This window comes from Lycium ferocissimum, unplaced genomic scaffold, assembly GCF_029784015.1.
Source record: "Lycium ferocissimum isolate CSIRO_LF1 unplaced genomic scaffold, AGI_CSIRO_Lferr_CH_V1 ctg653, whole genome shotgun sequence".
NCBI classification, from domain to species: Eukaryota; Viridiplantae; Streptophyta; class Magnoliopsida; order Solanales; family Solanaceae; genus Lycium; species Lycium ferocissimum.
Window position 1 is genome coordinate 90379 of NW_026726392.1, and position 16514 is coordinate 106892.

The 16514-nt window shown below is 37.4% G+C and overlaps 1 protein-coding gene across 3 annotated transcripts; it reads right to left on the reverse strand.

Annotated features, from left to right (window-relative positions):
• Positions 1-1500: 1500 nt before the first annotated feature.
• On the reverse strand, positions 1501-14085 carry LOC132045366 (AT-rich interactive domain-containing protein 5-like). Of its 3 annotated transcripts, XM_059435956.1 has the most exons (14): positions 13666-14085; positions 13136-13623; positions 12881-13035; positions 12756-12795; positions 11628-11680; positions 10105-10150; positions 9254-9343; positions 7339-7461; positions 7184-7235; positions 6886-6958; positions 5097-5163; positions 4965-5015; positions 2681-2773; positions 1501-1939 (listed from the first exon to the last, which is right to left on the reverse strand). In XM_059435956.1, exons 1-14 carry the CDS (start codon positions 14021-14023, stop codon positions 1847-1849), a joined length of 1782 nt encoding a protein of 593 aa, XP_059291939.1. In that variant the 5' UTR covers positions 14024-14085; the 3' UTR covers positions 1501-1846. The 3 variants fall into 3 exon arrangements, with proteins under 3 accessions (XP_059291939.1, XP_059291937.1, XP_059291938.1); XM_059435954.1 differs by having other exon boundaries at positions 13136-14080; XM_059435955.1 differs by having other exon boundaries at positions 7360-7461; positions 13136-14076.
• Positions 14086-16514: the final 2429 nt, after the last annotated feature.

Consider the following 16514-nt stretch of genomic DNA (forward strand, 5'->3'; position numbering starts at 1 on the left):
TGATATGTATCGTAATATCGTATTGTAAGGGGGAGCTAAGGGCTGGCGAGCATAAGAGTAGATCTACTCTTGTGATATTAATGAGAGTTCTCTGATATGTTTGAGAAACTGAATTACTCAAAACTGAGATCATTATTGAGTTCACAAAGAAATCAAGTAAAGAAGACTCTCGTCAAACTGGCATCGAGGATTCAATGACTGCATGCGTGTATCATCTACTTATTATGACACAAGCATAGAGAATTGCACGGTGAGCTACAGAAATAGTAGCTTCCATTTCATCATGAATAAGTATGTAGTGTTAAAAGTAATTTTGGAGCTTCGTATCGTGTTAATTAGTTTACCATTAAATTCCAGGTCTAAAAGTTTCGAGCATCCTTTTTGTATAATGAAGTTATATTTAAAGAAATGCATATATGTTTGGTGTTTTGAAGTTTGCAAAAGTTACATGGAATAATAACATCGTGAAATCATATCAAATATTCCAATATGTGCGATGAAAAGGGTATCAGTATATGAATTGGGAGACAAGTAGTTTTATACTATAGGTATGGGATTCCTTGTTTATTACTCCCCGTCCCATAATAAGTGTCACTTTAGCCAAAATATTTTGTCCCATAATAAGTATCACCTTAAGAAATCAAGACATAAATTGATTAGTTTTTTCCAATTTTACCCTTAAATAAAAAAGGACAAGTTAAAGTAACATCTAAATGATGATTGAAAATATAGTATCGTCTGCTTGGTATGTTGGATTTTGAATCGAAAAATTACTATTACATGATACTCTACAATTAAGAGGAGAAAGTAATTTATTTTTATTATATAGGGGTAGTTTAGTAAACTTTATATTGTATTATTGATTTCTTAATATGCGTATTTTTAGCTAATGTGACACTTATTATGAGACGAAGGGAGTATATTCATTCCGATATTCCATGTGTGGATAGTCCCATAGTATTGAACCGCGGACCTTTGAATAGAATACCGAGGGAAAACAAAAACGAAACGAAACCTTGTCTACCTTTGATATTATTGAGAAAGAGAAAGTGGGTATTTGTATCTAGCCTAGGACCAATTTCCTTTGGCCCAACAGATGTGACCGGTGCGCTGATAAGATGCTATGACTTGCTCTGCAATGGGAATTTAAAGGAATTCAACTTGCTAAATCTCCAGTCCATTTTGTATTACTAATCTGACAGGACACGTGAGAATCCACAATCAACCACTAACTTAGAGGTCCAAGCGTGATTTGGACCATTGTTAACCCATTTGGTCCCCTCCCCCATTAACTCATGTTACATATGATGAACTGATTTTTCCAACCAAAAAACTAGGTGAAAGTCATTTTCAAGTTATGCCCTTCCTTTGCTTGGTGAAATACAGGGAAAGAGGAAGAGTTGAATTGGATTTTATCCAGGATTCATTTAAGTCTTCTCTCTCTCTCTCTTACATACACGCACAATGACAAAGAAGTGTAACCTCAGGTCGGATATCAGATGGACAGTCAAATGCTAACTAAAAATAAATTAGTATCAATATTACCATCAGAACAACAAAAAGGTTCTAGCTATTCTACTCATAAATCCCCTCAATCCCAAAGTTAAAAAATGTGTCACAGGGCGGCTGTAGCCGGACATGCCTCCTTTGCTGTCAGGTTCCTAGCTTCAAGTTTTGGCCCACAGAACGTTACCAACTAATCTGAACAAACTAATCATACACAAGTCCAACAATCTAAGGCCTAGCATCCACAACGTGACGCTCACCGACGTTGGTTAACTACCAGCATCCCTGCTTTGTCAATCAAGTTCAGCTATATGTTCAAAACTCCCTCAAGCCAATTTCCCTATGCAAATGGTACACGAACAAAGAGCCGTCCATGGAGGCTTACAACAGCAGAAGTCTGTAGTGGATCGATTCTAGCAGGCAGGCTTACTACCTGAGAAAACCAACGCACGTCATAAATGGGATTACTCCTTGTTTCATCAGAATTAGAAGACAAAAGTATTTACATCTCAATATATAATTCAGATTTTGCAAGATCAAGATTATTTTAATTGGTCTGATCAACATATAACAACTGAACAACCAGAATATTATCAGGAAAATAGAGATCAGAAGTGCTAATACATAGATGACAAATCATACTTTATCCACCCAGAGATTGATACCCATTTACTTCAAAAGATAAAACTGAGAGTACAAGATATAACTATAAGAACATGAAGAGAGTCTCACAACAGAATCTTCTATGATAAAACACATGTTGGCTATACCTACGGTTAACATTACTCCCGTGCCAATAAAAAGGATTACTGAAATAAACAAAGATTACTCTTACAGTAAACATGACACTCACACCAGTAAGGAAGATGAGAAGCCAATTTTCAGTTTATGAATTGGAATTGCATTTAGCTTATTTGCACTCTCAGAGAAAAATAAATAGCTCTCCTATTCATTGAAAATTTTGAGACTCCATTCAAAGAAATATTAATAGAGGAAATTGAACACAGAAATTTTTTATGTATTCTCATTGCTTAAACACACACTAATTTCTTTTTTCCAAGATATCATCAGTCCCTAGACATGCAACAGATGATGCAACAGCATGATAGATATGGCACGAGGATCATTTGAGTTCCGCTATCAAAGTCAAAATAGAAAAAGAAGCAAAACTTACCTTTTTGAAGGCGGTAATACCCCAAGGGTTGTCAAGTTGCTCCGGCTGACCAGTTATGACCAGACGACCAGCAGGATCAGATTGAACCCGCACCTGGTCACCAAGAAATAAGGAATGGAGACTTTTAGATCATTATCAACTATAATTCACTGCAAACATATGCTAATAATGACTCCTATCAATCACTAGCCCCTATATGTTGGTCCTCTGGAATGTAACATGGACGGTTAAACAGAGGGAAAATGAAACACGGTAAGAAGATTATTCAGCCAAATTCTAAAGTGATGAAAGGAAGCAATAGTAAATGGCCATATCCCAATCAACATCTTAAACTTGTCAAAGTTTGAATAGTTTGGTGAAATTGATGCAAAAAATTGCAGTCGGCATATATATTATATTGGCAAAAGTCATAGATAGCCCCCTAAACTTTGCCACATTTTCCTCTGGGCTACCTAAACCGAGGGTTGTACCTATTGGGTACCTAAACCAGTCTAAATTTGATCCTATTGGGTACCTTTTGCCTATGTGGTGCCTACGTGGCGCAGCAATTGAGTCCACTTTTTGTTGGGCGCGTGAACAGCCCTTTCATCCTTAAAATTTTTTTTTTTTTTTGGTTAAAATTTTACCTCTTTTAAATAAAATTTAATAGATAAATAAATAAAAAATTAACTCACCCCCCCCCCCCAAGCTGCCAGTCTGTCCCCTGACCCCACCCCACCGTACGTTCCTTTTTTTTTTCTCTTCTTCTTCACTGTAGTTCTCTTCTCTTCTGCTTCTTTTTCCTTTTTTTTTTTTTTATCCACTGTACGTTCTCTTCCTTTCTTCTTCTTCTTTTTTTTTTTTTTTTTTTCTCTCTTCTTCTTCTTCATTATAACACTTCATTTCTTTTAATTATTTATATAAAATTAATTTTTGAATTGGATGTTATTTTTTACCACCATTTTTTTTGTCCTTTTTAGATCTGAAAAGTAGCATTACCATCTTGTTCACCGGAAAAAATGGGGATTCACCATTATTATGACTCGTTCACCGGAAAAAATGGGGATTCACCATTACTATGACTTTTTTTATCTCACCTTTCATTAAAGGTTGGTGGGTCTTGTAAAGACATTGATAGACCTAAATAAGAGAATAAAAGAGGAATAAATTATTGGTGGGGTGGGGGGACGGCGGTTGGGGGTGGTGGTGCGGCGGCCAGTGGTGGGGGAGCGGCGGCCGGTTTCTTTTGCAGTTGGAGGGGGGCGGCGAAGGAGATGAAAATTTTGGGGGGTGTATAATTTATTTTTTAATTATTATGATGGACCCCACCGCCACGTGTCACGTTTTCATTGGACAAAGTTGCCACGTCATGGAGAGTGTAATACACTCTCTTAATTTTGCTGATTATTGTGAAAAAGGTACCCAATAGGATCAAATTTAGACTGGTTTAGGTACCCAATAGGTACAACCCTCGGTTTAGGTAGCTCAGAGGAAAATGTGGCAAAGTTTAGGGGGCTATCTATGACTTTTGCCTATTATATTCAACAAATTTACTGGTGCCATATGAAAAAAATTCTTCTAGAAAAATCACCAACATCAATGAACCTTGAGAATATCTCTTTAATTTCTTTCACTGCTTAAAAACTGTAAAACGTGAAGATGAGGATTTTATCAAGCGATAATACGCAAGTATCTCCCCCGCTCCTTTACTCAATCCATCCCTTGAAGTGATCGGATAAAATGGAAAAAGCTCTATGCCCATATATAGCAACAACAAATAAGACACTAATGGGATTGTGTGAGGGGCTTGAGCATGATGTGCGGAGGATGTGAAAAGATTTCGTCACCAATAAGTCCTCATTTTGTGTAGCATAGAGTCGAAGTACATAGGCTACCGACTTGTTCAGGACCTCATTCCTTTCCAAAAATAAACAATTCTCTTCCCCTGAGTTTTATCAGTTTAAGCAGGTCGCTTTGTCCTTTTAACTAGACGAAGCTTGCGGTGAAGGCCTAGCACCCATATGAATCAGAAGCACAAGTCTCGCATGCATTCCTTACAAAGCAGGCATTCCTTTCAACTGATTCCAAATGATATGGGGTTTACATCAAAGAGACAGTATCTACTCTAATTCTGAGATCCATATGTTTTGAAAACTATCATAAAAATGACGTTTGTGCACTTCCGCTTTACATGATCAAAAAAGGAAGAAAAAGAATGAAGAAAGAAATGACATTTGTACACAATAAATCAAGAGAACAAAGTGAAATGGCCTTGAAGATAACACATGGCACAAGAGGTACATACCTCCTCCCTCAAAAGCCCAGGCACCAGAGCGTAGACCTCAAAGCAATCTTTCTGTTTGTGAAAAAACATTACGAGTCAATGAAGAGAGAGTAAATATAAACTAGAAATACTTAGAATCTGAGAGGAACTTACTGTTTCTCGCACATTGATTTTTACCCAATCAGCTGGAGGTCCCAAATCAACAACTGTTGTAACCAACCTGGCAAACAAAAGTAATTTAGTTTCACATCTGAACAAGAGGAAAGAGGAAAAGAATTGGCAGAGTAATACTGCTCAATCACTTTCCAAAGGAAAAAAAATTGTAATCAATTTTGAGACTCTGCCATGCAGCTTGTAAGGTTGAGATGGTCTTTATAGCAAGTCAAGCCTAATGTCAAGTACACATTGTTTAATACACCCTTAACAACATACCACATCATCAATGATGAATAAGCTCCCTAACATCGTGATCAATAGAAGAAAAAAGCAGTGCTTGGATTACAATGTGTGAGAAAACATGCAGATGGCTAGTGCTAACATGATATCACTTCAGCTAGACAACATCTCAGGAGGAAACAGACACAGGGTAGACAAGGATTTAACTTAAGCCTTGAAAAGAATGCTGCTATGCTCAAGAATTATTCACTCACTACACCATTTCTTAATTATTCATTCAGTCAATACTGAAAATAACTCAAACCAAGGCACCTTCCATTAGTGCTTTTCCTTTTTTTTTCAAAAATAAACTAAGCCATATCATCAGTGTGCATTTCAACTCCATCGATGGATAAGATCTTTGTCATGCCCGTAAAGAGAAAAAAGAGGATATGCTCTTACTAGGGTATGAAAGTCAATGAAGGGACAGTTTTGCAGTTCCATATTAGATTAGTGGACCAACTTTAAGCATTTTCTTAAGCAAGTCGCAGCCAACAGCTTACTAAAGTCTAATGGTTAACTAAAAACTTAGAGCTTTTGGAGAAAGCTAAAAGTTGATAACTAACATGGTAACTCTCGGGGGAATACCTAGAATGTGGCTGAACCATCATGGTGCAAAAGTTAGATATGCACCATTGGTAGAGTCGGTAGAAAGCAGGCGTGGAAATTAGTAGGTGTCTGGTATGTACAATGAAGAATTATACATTTACGACTTTGCTAACTCTAGAGATAGTGTGCTAACTCTAGAGATAGTGTGCTAGCAAGCAATTAAAAGAGGGTGACTCCTTTGAGATGGTAGGACAACATTTTTCTATAATTTTCTCCATCTTGATAGTTCTCTTCCCTATGTACATCTATGATTTACCATGTTCTCACGCCTTCGTCATCTGTCTTAACCCGCTGAAGCAGAGAATTTGCCTATCCTTTAAGATTAAATTAGAACAGCTATTGGTTGTACAACTTAGGAAAAGAGGTATGTCACCCATGACATAACTGCAGTCCACAACATAATACAATATGACAAAGGCTTCTTATAAATATTTTATGAGAAAGGTAACAGTAAAGGCTTCTTATAAATACATCCTTTAAGATTAAATTAGAACAGCTATTGGTTGTACAACTTAGGAAAAGAGGTATGTCACCCATGACATAACTGCAGTCCACAACATAATACAATATGACAAAGGCTTCTTATAAATATTTTTTGAGAAAGGTAACAGTAAAGGCTTCTTATAAATACATCAAACTACAAGATCAAATCTCAGAAGAATATGATAAAATTAATTTTGCCAGAAAAAGAACTATGTGGGATCAGACAAGTCTGGATGCTGCAAGGACAAAGATGAAAATTGTAACTTTTACAACTGAAGAAATAATAAAAGGCCATGCATGGAGATGAAACCAACATATAGCAAATTGCAAATTGTGGAGTTCGAGTAGTTACATTGTACTAATTTTGTCTAAGAGAAAAGTTACATGAGAGGATCAACACAAAGGACAACTTAACTGCTTAAATGTTTCAGTTCTTGCCACTTTTGAAGGGCGTTCCACTTCATCTGGTCTCTTGTGTTTTATAGAACCTGAATGCAAGTACAATTGATTATGTTAAGAGAAAAAGATATCATCATCTCTGTCTTAATCCCTGTATCTTACAGATACAAGTAATATTATACCCTTGATAGCCATTACCAGCCAGCGATTTGCTGAATATGATTCTTCAAATTGAGACATCATAAAAAGAAACGAGTTATATCTAAAGAAACATGAAGGGTTAAGGTCGGAAAAGAAACCAGATAGAACGTTACCAATGCTTTTGAGATTCTTCTCACGCTTTGGCATAACGTTAGCATTCTTTTCCTATCAAGAGATTCATAACAAAATTAGTAATACATGTCAAGAGACGTGGTCAAAGGTAAACACGGCTAATAAATGTTTCTAGAGTTCTATAATTTCAAAAGACCTTTACAATTGGCTCCCCAACCTCGCCACAACCAAGAAGACGTTGCTCATGCCATCCTTGCATAGCACGGGCAGCAGCATCTCTTCTCGCCCTGCCTGATCCAGGAGTTTGATGACCATTTCCCTGCATAATTACTTCAAGATGGTTCATTTTATACATCTAAATATGCCTAAGAGAACCCACTGGTTGATTAATATGAAGAAAGATAATATACATCAAACTTGTCTCTATCAAAACAAAGCAGACACAAATCTATTTATAAGATTCATCGAAGCTTTTTTAGCTTGTGCGGTTACACTGGGTATGTTGTTTGTATCGAAGCTTTTTTAGCATGACTGGGAATAAAGAGTAGATTGGGCGAGATGCTCTTTCTAGGAAATTGGAAAACAAGGAGTAATATTTAAGTTAGGAAAATAAAAGGAAAACAAAGCTGACACAAATCTATTTATAAGATTCATCAAACCTTTTTTAGCTTGTGCGATTACACTGGGCATGTTGTTTTGTATCAAAGCTTTTTTAGCTTGACTAGGAATAAAGAGTAGATTGGGCGAGATGCTCTTTCTAGGAAATTGGAAAACAAGGAGTAATATTTAAGTTAGGAAAATAAAAGGAAAAAGATCTATTTTCATAAAGGTTCCACAATCTTTCTTATGAGTTTGACATAAAGCTGCGGGGCATGATGTTGTTGGGGCAAAGGACTTTATATCTTAACAACTTATAAATTATACTCCCTCCGGTTCAATGTGTTTGTCTTAGCTTGACTGGACATGGAGTTTAAGAAAGTAAAGAAGACTTTTGAATCTTTTGGTCTTAAACTAAAGATATGTATAATATACCAAAATACCCTTTAATCTTGTGGTCTTAAACATGCCATGTGGGATGTTAAAATTAAAGAGTTGCCAAATTAGGAAAGGGGCATTCTTCTTGAAAGAGATTAAAAAAGAAAGTAAGACAAACAAATTGAAACAGAGAGAGTACTAACTATATGTTGAATAATCTAATACGAACAATCTATCATCCAACTATCTATGACATAATTGAAGCTTAGACAATGATGCACATTCCAAGATATTGCATTTTCTATTTGGATCATTTAAAACAAGATTTAAAAGAAATAAATGTATATTTATCTGATTCCAAGAATATTTATCTGATTCCAAGACATTAATGCCACTCCAATGAGTGTGTTCTCTACTTCCCTTCTTGAACACAAGCCACCACTTATTCACTTTGATACTGCAATCTATTATTCTCAGCTATCAATTAAAAAAGTCATATCTCAAAGTTAAAAGGTAGGGGTAAGGTCTGCGTACACTCTACCATCCCAGACCCCACCTGGCGGGATTATACTGGGTATGTTGTTGTTGTTGTAATATCTCAAAGTTAAAAGAGACAAAAAAGGGTTCGGTTAGCAGTCTGCAGTAAATGTTACATGCGTGAATCTTCAAGGGAAGAGGTCCCAATATGCCTAACTTTGAAATTTTGCATCCCCTATGACTTGGTGCATATTCATTTGCCCTTTTGCAGTAAAATGGGTAGCGCCAAGCAACTTAAGAGGCCATTAGCAGCAGTTCGTGAGGACAAAGAATTAAAAAGCGATAGTGTGAGAAAAGCAAATTCTAGAAGTTTCGAAGGAAAAGCAGTCCCATTTCTTGTATATACTTCAAATGGCTAGAGTTTTTGGATTTCTGGTGTACTATGAAAAATGTATCATTTTAGTACACGGTTGAACTGCATGTCCTTGCAATAGATTGAAGTTCTTGTCATTCAATCTTGTACAGATTTCAAAGTGGTGCTGCCTTTTGCGATAGAGCCATTGCTAATTGACTTGACTAGTGATTTAGTCAGAAGGTAGATCAACTAGAAGATGCACAGCCAGTACAAATGAGGAGGAGAAATGTAAGCACAAGCTCACCTCATTGTCGCCACCTGCTTCAGGAAGAGCAGCAACAGGAAGTCGAAGCTTTCCGCTTTGTGTCTTGTGCCTTTCATATTCTAAAAGGGCCTATAATGCAGATAGCATTGGATAACAAAAGAAGATATAGAAGGTGAGTCAGAAATTAATAGTTATTCCAGATAATAAAATTAACAAATTTATAAAAAGAAGAAATGTCAAATATGCAGAGACCAGCAAATACATTATTAAATTAGACCAGCAAATACATTATTAAATTAGACTTAAAATCTAATTTTGGTTTAAGATGGCAAGACAAAGCAGAATGGTGATATGCTAGCTAGTGATCAAATTCCAAGGAAGCCAAAGGATGTTTAGCTGCCTTTTCACAACCATGCCCCTAATGCCACATCAAAAAAGCAAGAATATCAAATGTATTTAAGAAGCAAAGGGATAATACCAAATTATTTCTCCATTTTCGCGGTCTTACTTTGAGTAAGCATGCATCTAATCAGTAGTTTTAAGTTTGTATAACAGACTAAAGATAATTGGGTCCAAAAGGGGATGGAAAGGTTATTAATAAGTTTAATTTATAAGAATGAAATTGGATTCTATCTAACTCTTGATGCAGGACAATATTAAATATATGAAGGCCTGAGAAGAAAAACAATATTGTTGACCGAGGAAACCTCAGCAAAAAAAAAAATTAGCATTATTGCCACAGCATAGTTTTACTAAGCTCAGGTTTCACAAACAAACCACATTAGAAAGATTATTTAAGGTCAAGAAAATCACTTGTTACAAGCTACATATAATGGAAAACACTGGCAAAACTATACCAATAGCTACCAAAGGGATCTTGGGTTTATTACCTTCTCATAAAAAATGCGGAATGTCCAGGACACAGTTGTGCAAGTCCTGAAAGAGAAGACAAACATATTCAAAAAGAGAAAAAATCAAAATTAAAGACATTACAATAAGAACTGATAGAAGCTTCTGGTTTGTCCTCTCTTTAAGTTCACTGTCAATCAAGTAACTGCATATCTTATTTGAGTATCAGAGTGAGTTCTGGTCATTGGCACCTCTCATTTTATCCTTATTAACTCTCAGTCATCTTTTTGAAGACATCAGACGTCTATGGTCTTTTACAAGGTCTAACTACATCGCGTTTATACATAATAATGTCCCAGCATCTCTAAAAGTTGAGAAATACCACATGCTTATCAAATATTAGGCTTCAAGTGCCACAGGAGTCCAGCACTGATACCGATCACATACCACGCAGGAAGCACGTATATAGAGCTATTATTCTCTTAATTAGACCATGTCTTTTGTTGTCTAGTTAGAACAAGTAGTGCTGTATTTTATTAAAAAAGGAAGAAGTAGTGTTGTATTTTGGGTTTTCTGAGGGCTTCTCCCTTTGGTATATTATATTTATAGTTTTATACGTGTTTGTGTGGTATCCTCATGTACCACAAGTTTCAAAAGTTTTCATATTTATTTTTTAGAGAAGGAACACTATGTCTCTTTTTTCTGTCAGCTTCAGTCCAAAGCTAATGGTAAACTGAGAAGACATTTCTTACATTTCTTTGGCATGGGAACAAACAATCAAAGTTCTTTTGTCTTGTTAGCTGGAAAAGTGTCAATACGAATAAAGTAAGAGTTTACTTCATTGTCAGTCCACTTAGTGTTGTTATACCAATTATAAAACATCGTTACTTATCAAAGAAAATAAAGGTTGAATAATTTAAAAAATGACTAGTTCTATTTATAAGAAAAAGAATCTAAACTCTGATTTAAATAATCTGTGACTCCTAATTCTTGTCTATTAAGTTAAAAGGGAATAAATAAAATAGAATAAGTCCTAACAAAAACATAACAAAAAAAGCTACCTAAAGTTAGACCTAACTATGACCCAGCCACCTCAATAGATCGCTAGAGAACTTCAGCTACACTGACACTACAAAAGCAGCATCAATGGTGACGGTACACAATTCTGTGTGAACTGCACCACCCAGCTCTCCAAAATAAACAAAAGGGTGCTTGGTTCCAGCATTACTCTGTGTTGCGCTGGTCCCAATTCTTGACCTGAGTTCTATGTCCTTGCTTATATGACCTGCCTTTATATATTGTAAATCATTATTCTTGATTATTAAATTTAGCCTCTATTTCCATACCAGGGATGAATGTCTGCTTCCTATATTATTCTCATAAATAATCCTTGCAAAAAAACAATCTAATGTCTGCGATCATCAATGCCTTGTCTCCATTTCATACACGAGAGAACTTGACATTTGAGAAGGTAGAGCAACATTTTTCATTGTATGGGTGGAAGATTCAAGCTTTAAGTTCAACGCTCATAAAGAAATAGGATTTATTAGATTTAGGTGCTTACTTGGGGGGATTAAACGACTCCCCTACTTGCCTCCACAACTTGGCTCCAGTCACCTAAATAATCAAAACAATTTAATACTAGACCATCATAAATAGCATGACATTGAGTCAATAACAAGAAATTCATCTCTCAGCAGTACAAGCTATGCACACAAATCATGAATTAGTTAATCTAGCAGCAGAAGAAAAAATACAAAACCGGAACCTTAACATTGAAACAAACTAAAGTATGAAAAGTGTATTCTTTAAGATTGTGTGAACCACCTCATGTAAGAACTTAAACTGCTACAAAGGATTTTAGGTCTACAGCACTGCCATGCATCCTGATTCTTTATCATGGACTAAAATGTTGAAATACTTTTGTGATAGGTAGGGGCCGGCGAGGCCTTATCACTCAAACCAACTCCGGTACCATGTAAAATCGTGCGAACCACCTCATGTAAAAGCTATCAGAACAAGGCAAGTATTGAATATAGGTCTGCAACAGCCCCCTACTAAAGCTAAAACTACAAACCCTTAGTAGGCTTGCTAGACCTAAATGTTGACTCAAGACCCCTGGTTAGTGGAGGACTGGCATATAAGGTCCCTCCACTTTAGAAGATAGTCCTCAACTTAAGTAATTAAGCAGGAATTAGAGAACAGAAAAATCTGGAATAGGAGAAGAAAAAATGAATCAGAAAAAATTCTGCACTTTGAATGGACACGAACCAAACAATTCTCAAGGGAAAAGTTCCAGTGCAGAATATAAGACAGGGTAAGAAAAAGAAATTTATCTCCAAATGCCGTTTGAGCTCTTTTTTTCACGGAGGTTCCATTTTCTAAAGTTTAAACCAGGAGGGAAGACTTCCAAATTGCAATCCTCTGTCGGATGGACATTTTTATTTAAACTAAACTAAAAGGTAGAAGGTATAAAAGTTTCAAATTTATAACAATATCAATAATGTTATTCTACTTATCCAAAAAAAGGAGAGATCAATCATGGCATTCTAAAATCTCCACCTTACAGGATGGCCAAGTTGCAAGGAAGTTTTGAGTCCCATCTACTGTGCAACATACATGTGGGACTCTATTAAGACCTAGAACATAAATAAAATAGTGTGACATACGAGTCAAGAAGACAAAGACCTACCCGATCATAGCCACCCAATCTGATCACAGATCTCCATAACCTATCAGGCAATTTCACGGTAAGAATCTTATATGTACCTTAAGCAAAATGAAAGATATGAGCAATTAAGAATATCGGACACTTACTTCAGGCAATTAAGAGGATGCCCGTAAAACTTAGGTGGTTTAAATTCCATCGCCCTCTCCCTGTAAAAACTTTCAAGTTCTCTCATAAATGCTGCTAGATCGTCTGGTGACCCATCATCATTCCAATCCTCATCTTCATCCTCATCATCAGCCATCTACAATTTGAGAAGATAATTGATCAATTTGAAACACAAAGTAATTGCCACAACATCTACAAATAAATCGCTTCAACAGGGAGTGTATCAGCTTAAGTACCTTTGCTTCATCGAAGATTTTATTTGATGCTTCCCCAGTATGCGGTCCAGCTTTTCCAGCGGCAGATTTCACCGACAAATTTGGAGTGGTTGGCTCTGGCATCTTTGCAATAGCAGTATTCTTAACATCATCTTTTGTCTCTGACAACTCATTCGATCTAGCATCATGATCAGCGGTAACACTTGTGGCATTAGTTTTATGTTCCACTTCCTTCTGTTCATCAACCATCATATCATCCCCATTTTGATGAACCTCTTTGTTTGAGTCCTCAGCCTGATGAACTTCCTTCACCTCGTTGCCACTCTTACCTACTTCATTAGCAGGTAGCTCCTCATGTACCTGCATGTTTACACCTCCAGTATCATGGTCTGCAACATTTCCAATAGGTTCTTCCTTCTTCATGGCGGCATCTGCATCAAGATCCCCTTCTTTTTTCTCAATTTTGGCTTCTCCTTGTGTTCCACCTGTAGCATTGTTTTGGTCATCACCTACTGTAATGCCTTGAGTCTCTGGATGGCTTGTAGTGTCACTTTGGTTCGCTGTCTCGCTTGCAGCAGTCCTCTGGTCCTCTACCGCACCCTTTGAATCAGTCTGGTCCATTGTCTCATCATTAACATTGCTTTCACCTTCCACCGCATCACTTTTCTGCTGTCCATTCCCATTTTTAGCAGGCATCGGACTCTTAGCCCCACTCTCAGAGTGGTTATTTTGTTCCGCCTCGGTTTTAGCACTGTCTTGGCACTCCACGGGCGACGCGGTGGACTGTTGGCCATCAACAGCAGTCCCTTCAGGTTTCAAACTGGAATCAAGCTTATTAGTTTCTGACTCTACCACAGTATCATGAACCTTCTTTTCGGCATCCTCCATCTCTACGTCACTCTTATCCATTCTGAAAATGAATTCACATGCAGCATATCATGTGTATCAAAATTCAAGCATACAGCTCTAAACACAAGCTGAAACTAAATATTCTTTAGAATGCACGCAAGCGTAAACCCAAACAAAAACGAAAAAATAAACCAAAGAGAACCACATTGAGTTCCGCAACAGAACCCTAGTTTCGTCGAATAAGATTTGCGAGAAAAAGAAGAAAAAAAAAACTTAAAAGGAAAAAAAGGGGGAAACAGATTTTGCTCGCTTCCCCCCCCCCCCCCCCCCCCCCCCAGCAAATCAAGCACGACCGATCAACGGAAAAGGAAAAGGTGAGAACTTGTTGCATATAACGAGTAAATAAACAGAAGAAGAGATCATGTTACATAAGGGCGTAAATGTAGGGGAGAGAAGACATACATACATACATACCTGGGAAAAAGGTCGAAATCGGCGTTTAGGGTTTGGTTTCAGTTGGGAGATTAAGGAGAAGGAATTATGGCGAATAAATCGGAATGGGCAAAAAAAGAAAAAGAGTTAATGGGCGAATAATAAAGGGGGGGAGTATTTAAGAAGGAAGTGAAGTTAAACAAGGAAAGTAGAAGAGGTGTGTATTTGAATTTGTTGATTGGTACACACACTGCACTGCATGCTTATCTCCTCTGAACTCTCTAACGTCACACTTCCGGGCTCTGACTGCGAGACAGAGACAGCCCACGGTTACCTTTGCTTGTGCGATCTAGTAGATTAAAACCAACGGCATTTAACACCTGGGCAATCACCATTTTATCTCATTCCCATTATTATTGCTTTCACTAATTTTTTGTCACTAATTGTGTAGCCCTCCAATCGTTTGAAAACTCTTTTATTTCCATATTCTCATTTTAAGGTTTAAGATTATTTTCCAATAAAGACGAGATATATATATAGAAAGATCAATGATCATTTTGGTGCTTTAAAGATATTTAAGTTAAATGTTAAAAACCTGGGGGGCCGTTTGGTTCGTGGACTAACTAAGTTATCCAGAATTACAGTCCTGTGATTATATCCAAAGAGATGGGGAAACTGATGATATCACACACCGTATTGGGGCAGAGTAGGCGAAATGAAGGCTCGCTTTGGTGTATTGTGCGATCAGAATGTGTCGCCAAGACTTAAAGGTAAATTCTATGAAGTGGTGGCTAGACTAGCCCTATTGTATGGGTAGAGTGTTGGCCAGTTGAGAAGATGAATGTAGCAGAGATAAGGATGCTTAGATGAATGTATAGGTATACTAGGAGAGATATCATGATTAAGAACAAAGTTATATGGGACAAGATGGGAGTGACCTCAGTGGAGGACAATATGAGGAAAACTAGGTTGAGATGATTCGGACATGTGAAAAAGATGTGTAAGGATGCGCCAATCTTATTGGCGTGAAAGGTTGGTTATTGTCACGCCCCAACCTTGGTAAAGCGTGATTGGCACCCGGCACCTTACTAGGGCCGAGCAAACCAAACTGTAACTTGCATCCTCTATGTCTCGAATGGCATACTAAGGCCAAGGAGGCTAACTATGAATATAATTTCATGCATATGTATATGTATAATGCTCCACGATGCCGATGTAACCACCGACAAGACATAACTAAGTTGTATACAAAACCGTTTACGAGAAGCCCCTATGAACATCCCAGTATACAAGTGGACGCCCCCGACATACCCGTAACACACAAGAATACATACACGGACCCGTACCTCGTAATGCTTCGGGGAAGAAGTGGAGCCCACCAATCAAGACTAGTACCCGGAGGCGCCTATCGTGAAAGATCCTCGTCTCGTTCGTTCATACCGCAGCGTATGAACGTAGTGTCCCCAAGCAAAATGACGTCAATACGAATGGTGTATCAAGTATGTAAGGCGGAAATGTAACATAATAAACATATATTGCAAGAAGAAGGATAAGAATCAACCTGGCACTTCTAACTTACCAATGAGAATCTAGTATGCATATCTCTCTATATTCTCATATATTTAACTACATCTATATACGATATTGTGTCTCTAACTTACTTATCATCCTGGTGCTAACTACCCAACTGATCAGTGGTAACTGCCCGACCGGCCGTTGCATGTTGGTAACTGCCCAACCAGCCGTAGCATGGTGGTAAATACATGTCTGCCCAACCGGCCGTAGCTCGGTGGTAATAACTGCCCAACCAGTCGTAGCATGGTGGTAAATACATATCTGCCCAACTGGCGGTAGCTCGGTGGTAATACATAACTGCCCAACTAGTCGTAGACCAGTGGTAAATATAATCAACATCATGACCCAGCCTCCACGAGTAATCTCTATGCATTTCTCATGATCACATAAGACTTATAAGCACAGTTCTGGTCCGTTAGAACTTCTTCTCACTTAACTAAACATTAATTAAATCCGGAGATACACCATAAGCCTCTCTATTCATGTCCTACAAAACATTGCTTAAGTACACATTCCTAAGCTCAACGAAGTGGCGTAAACCTCC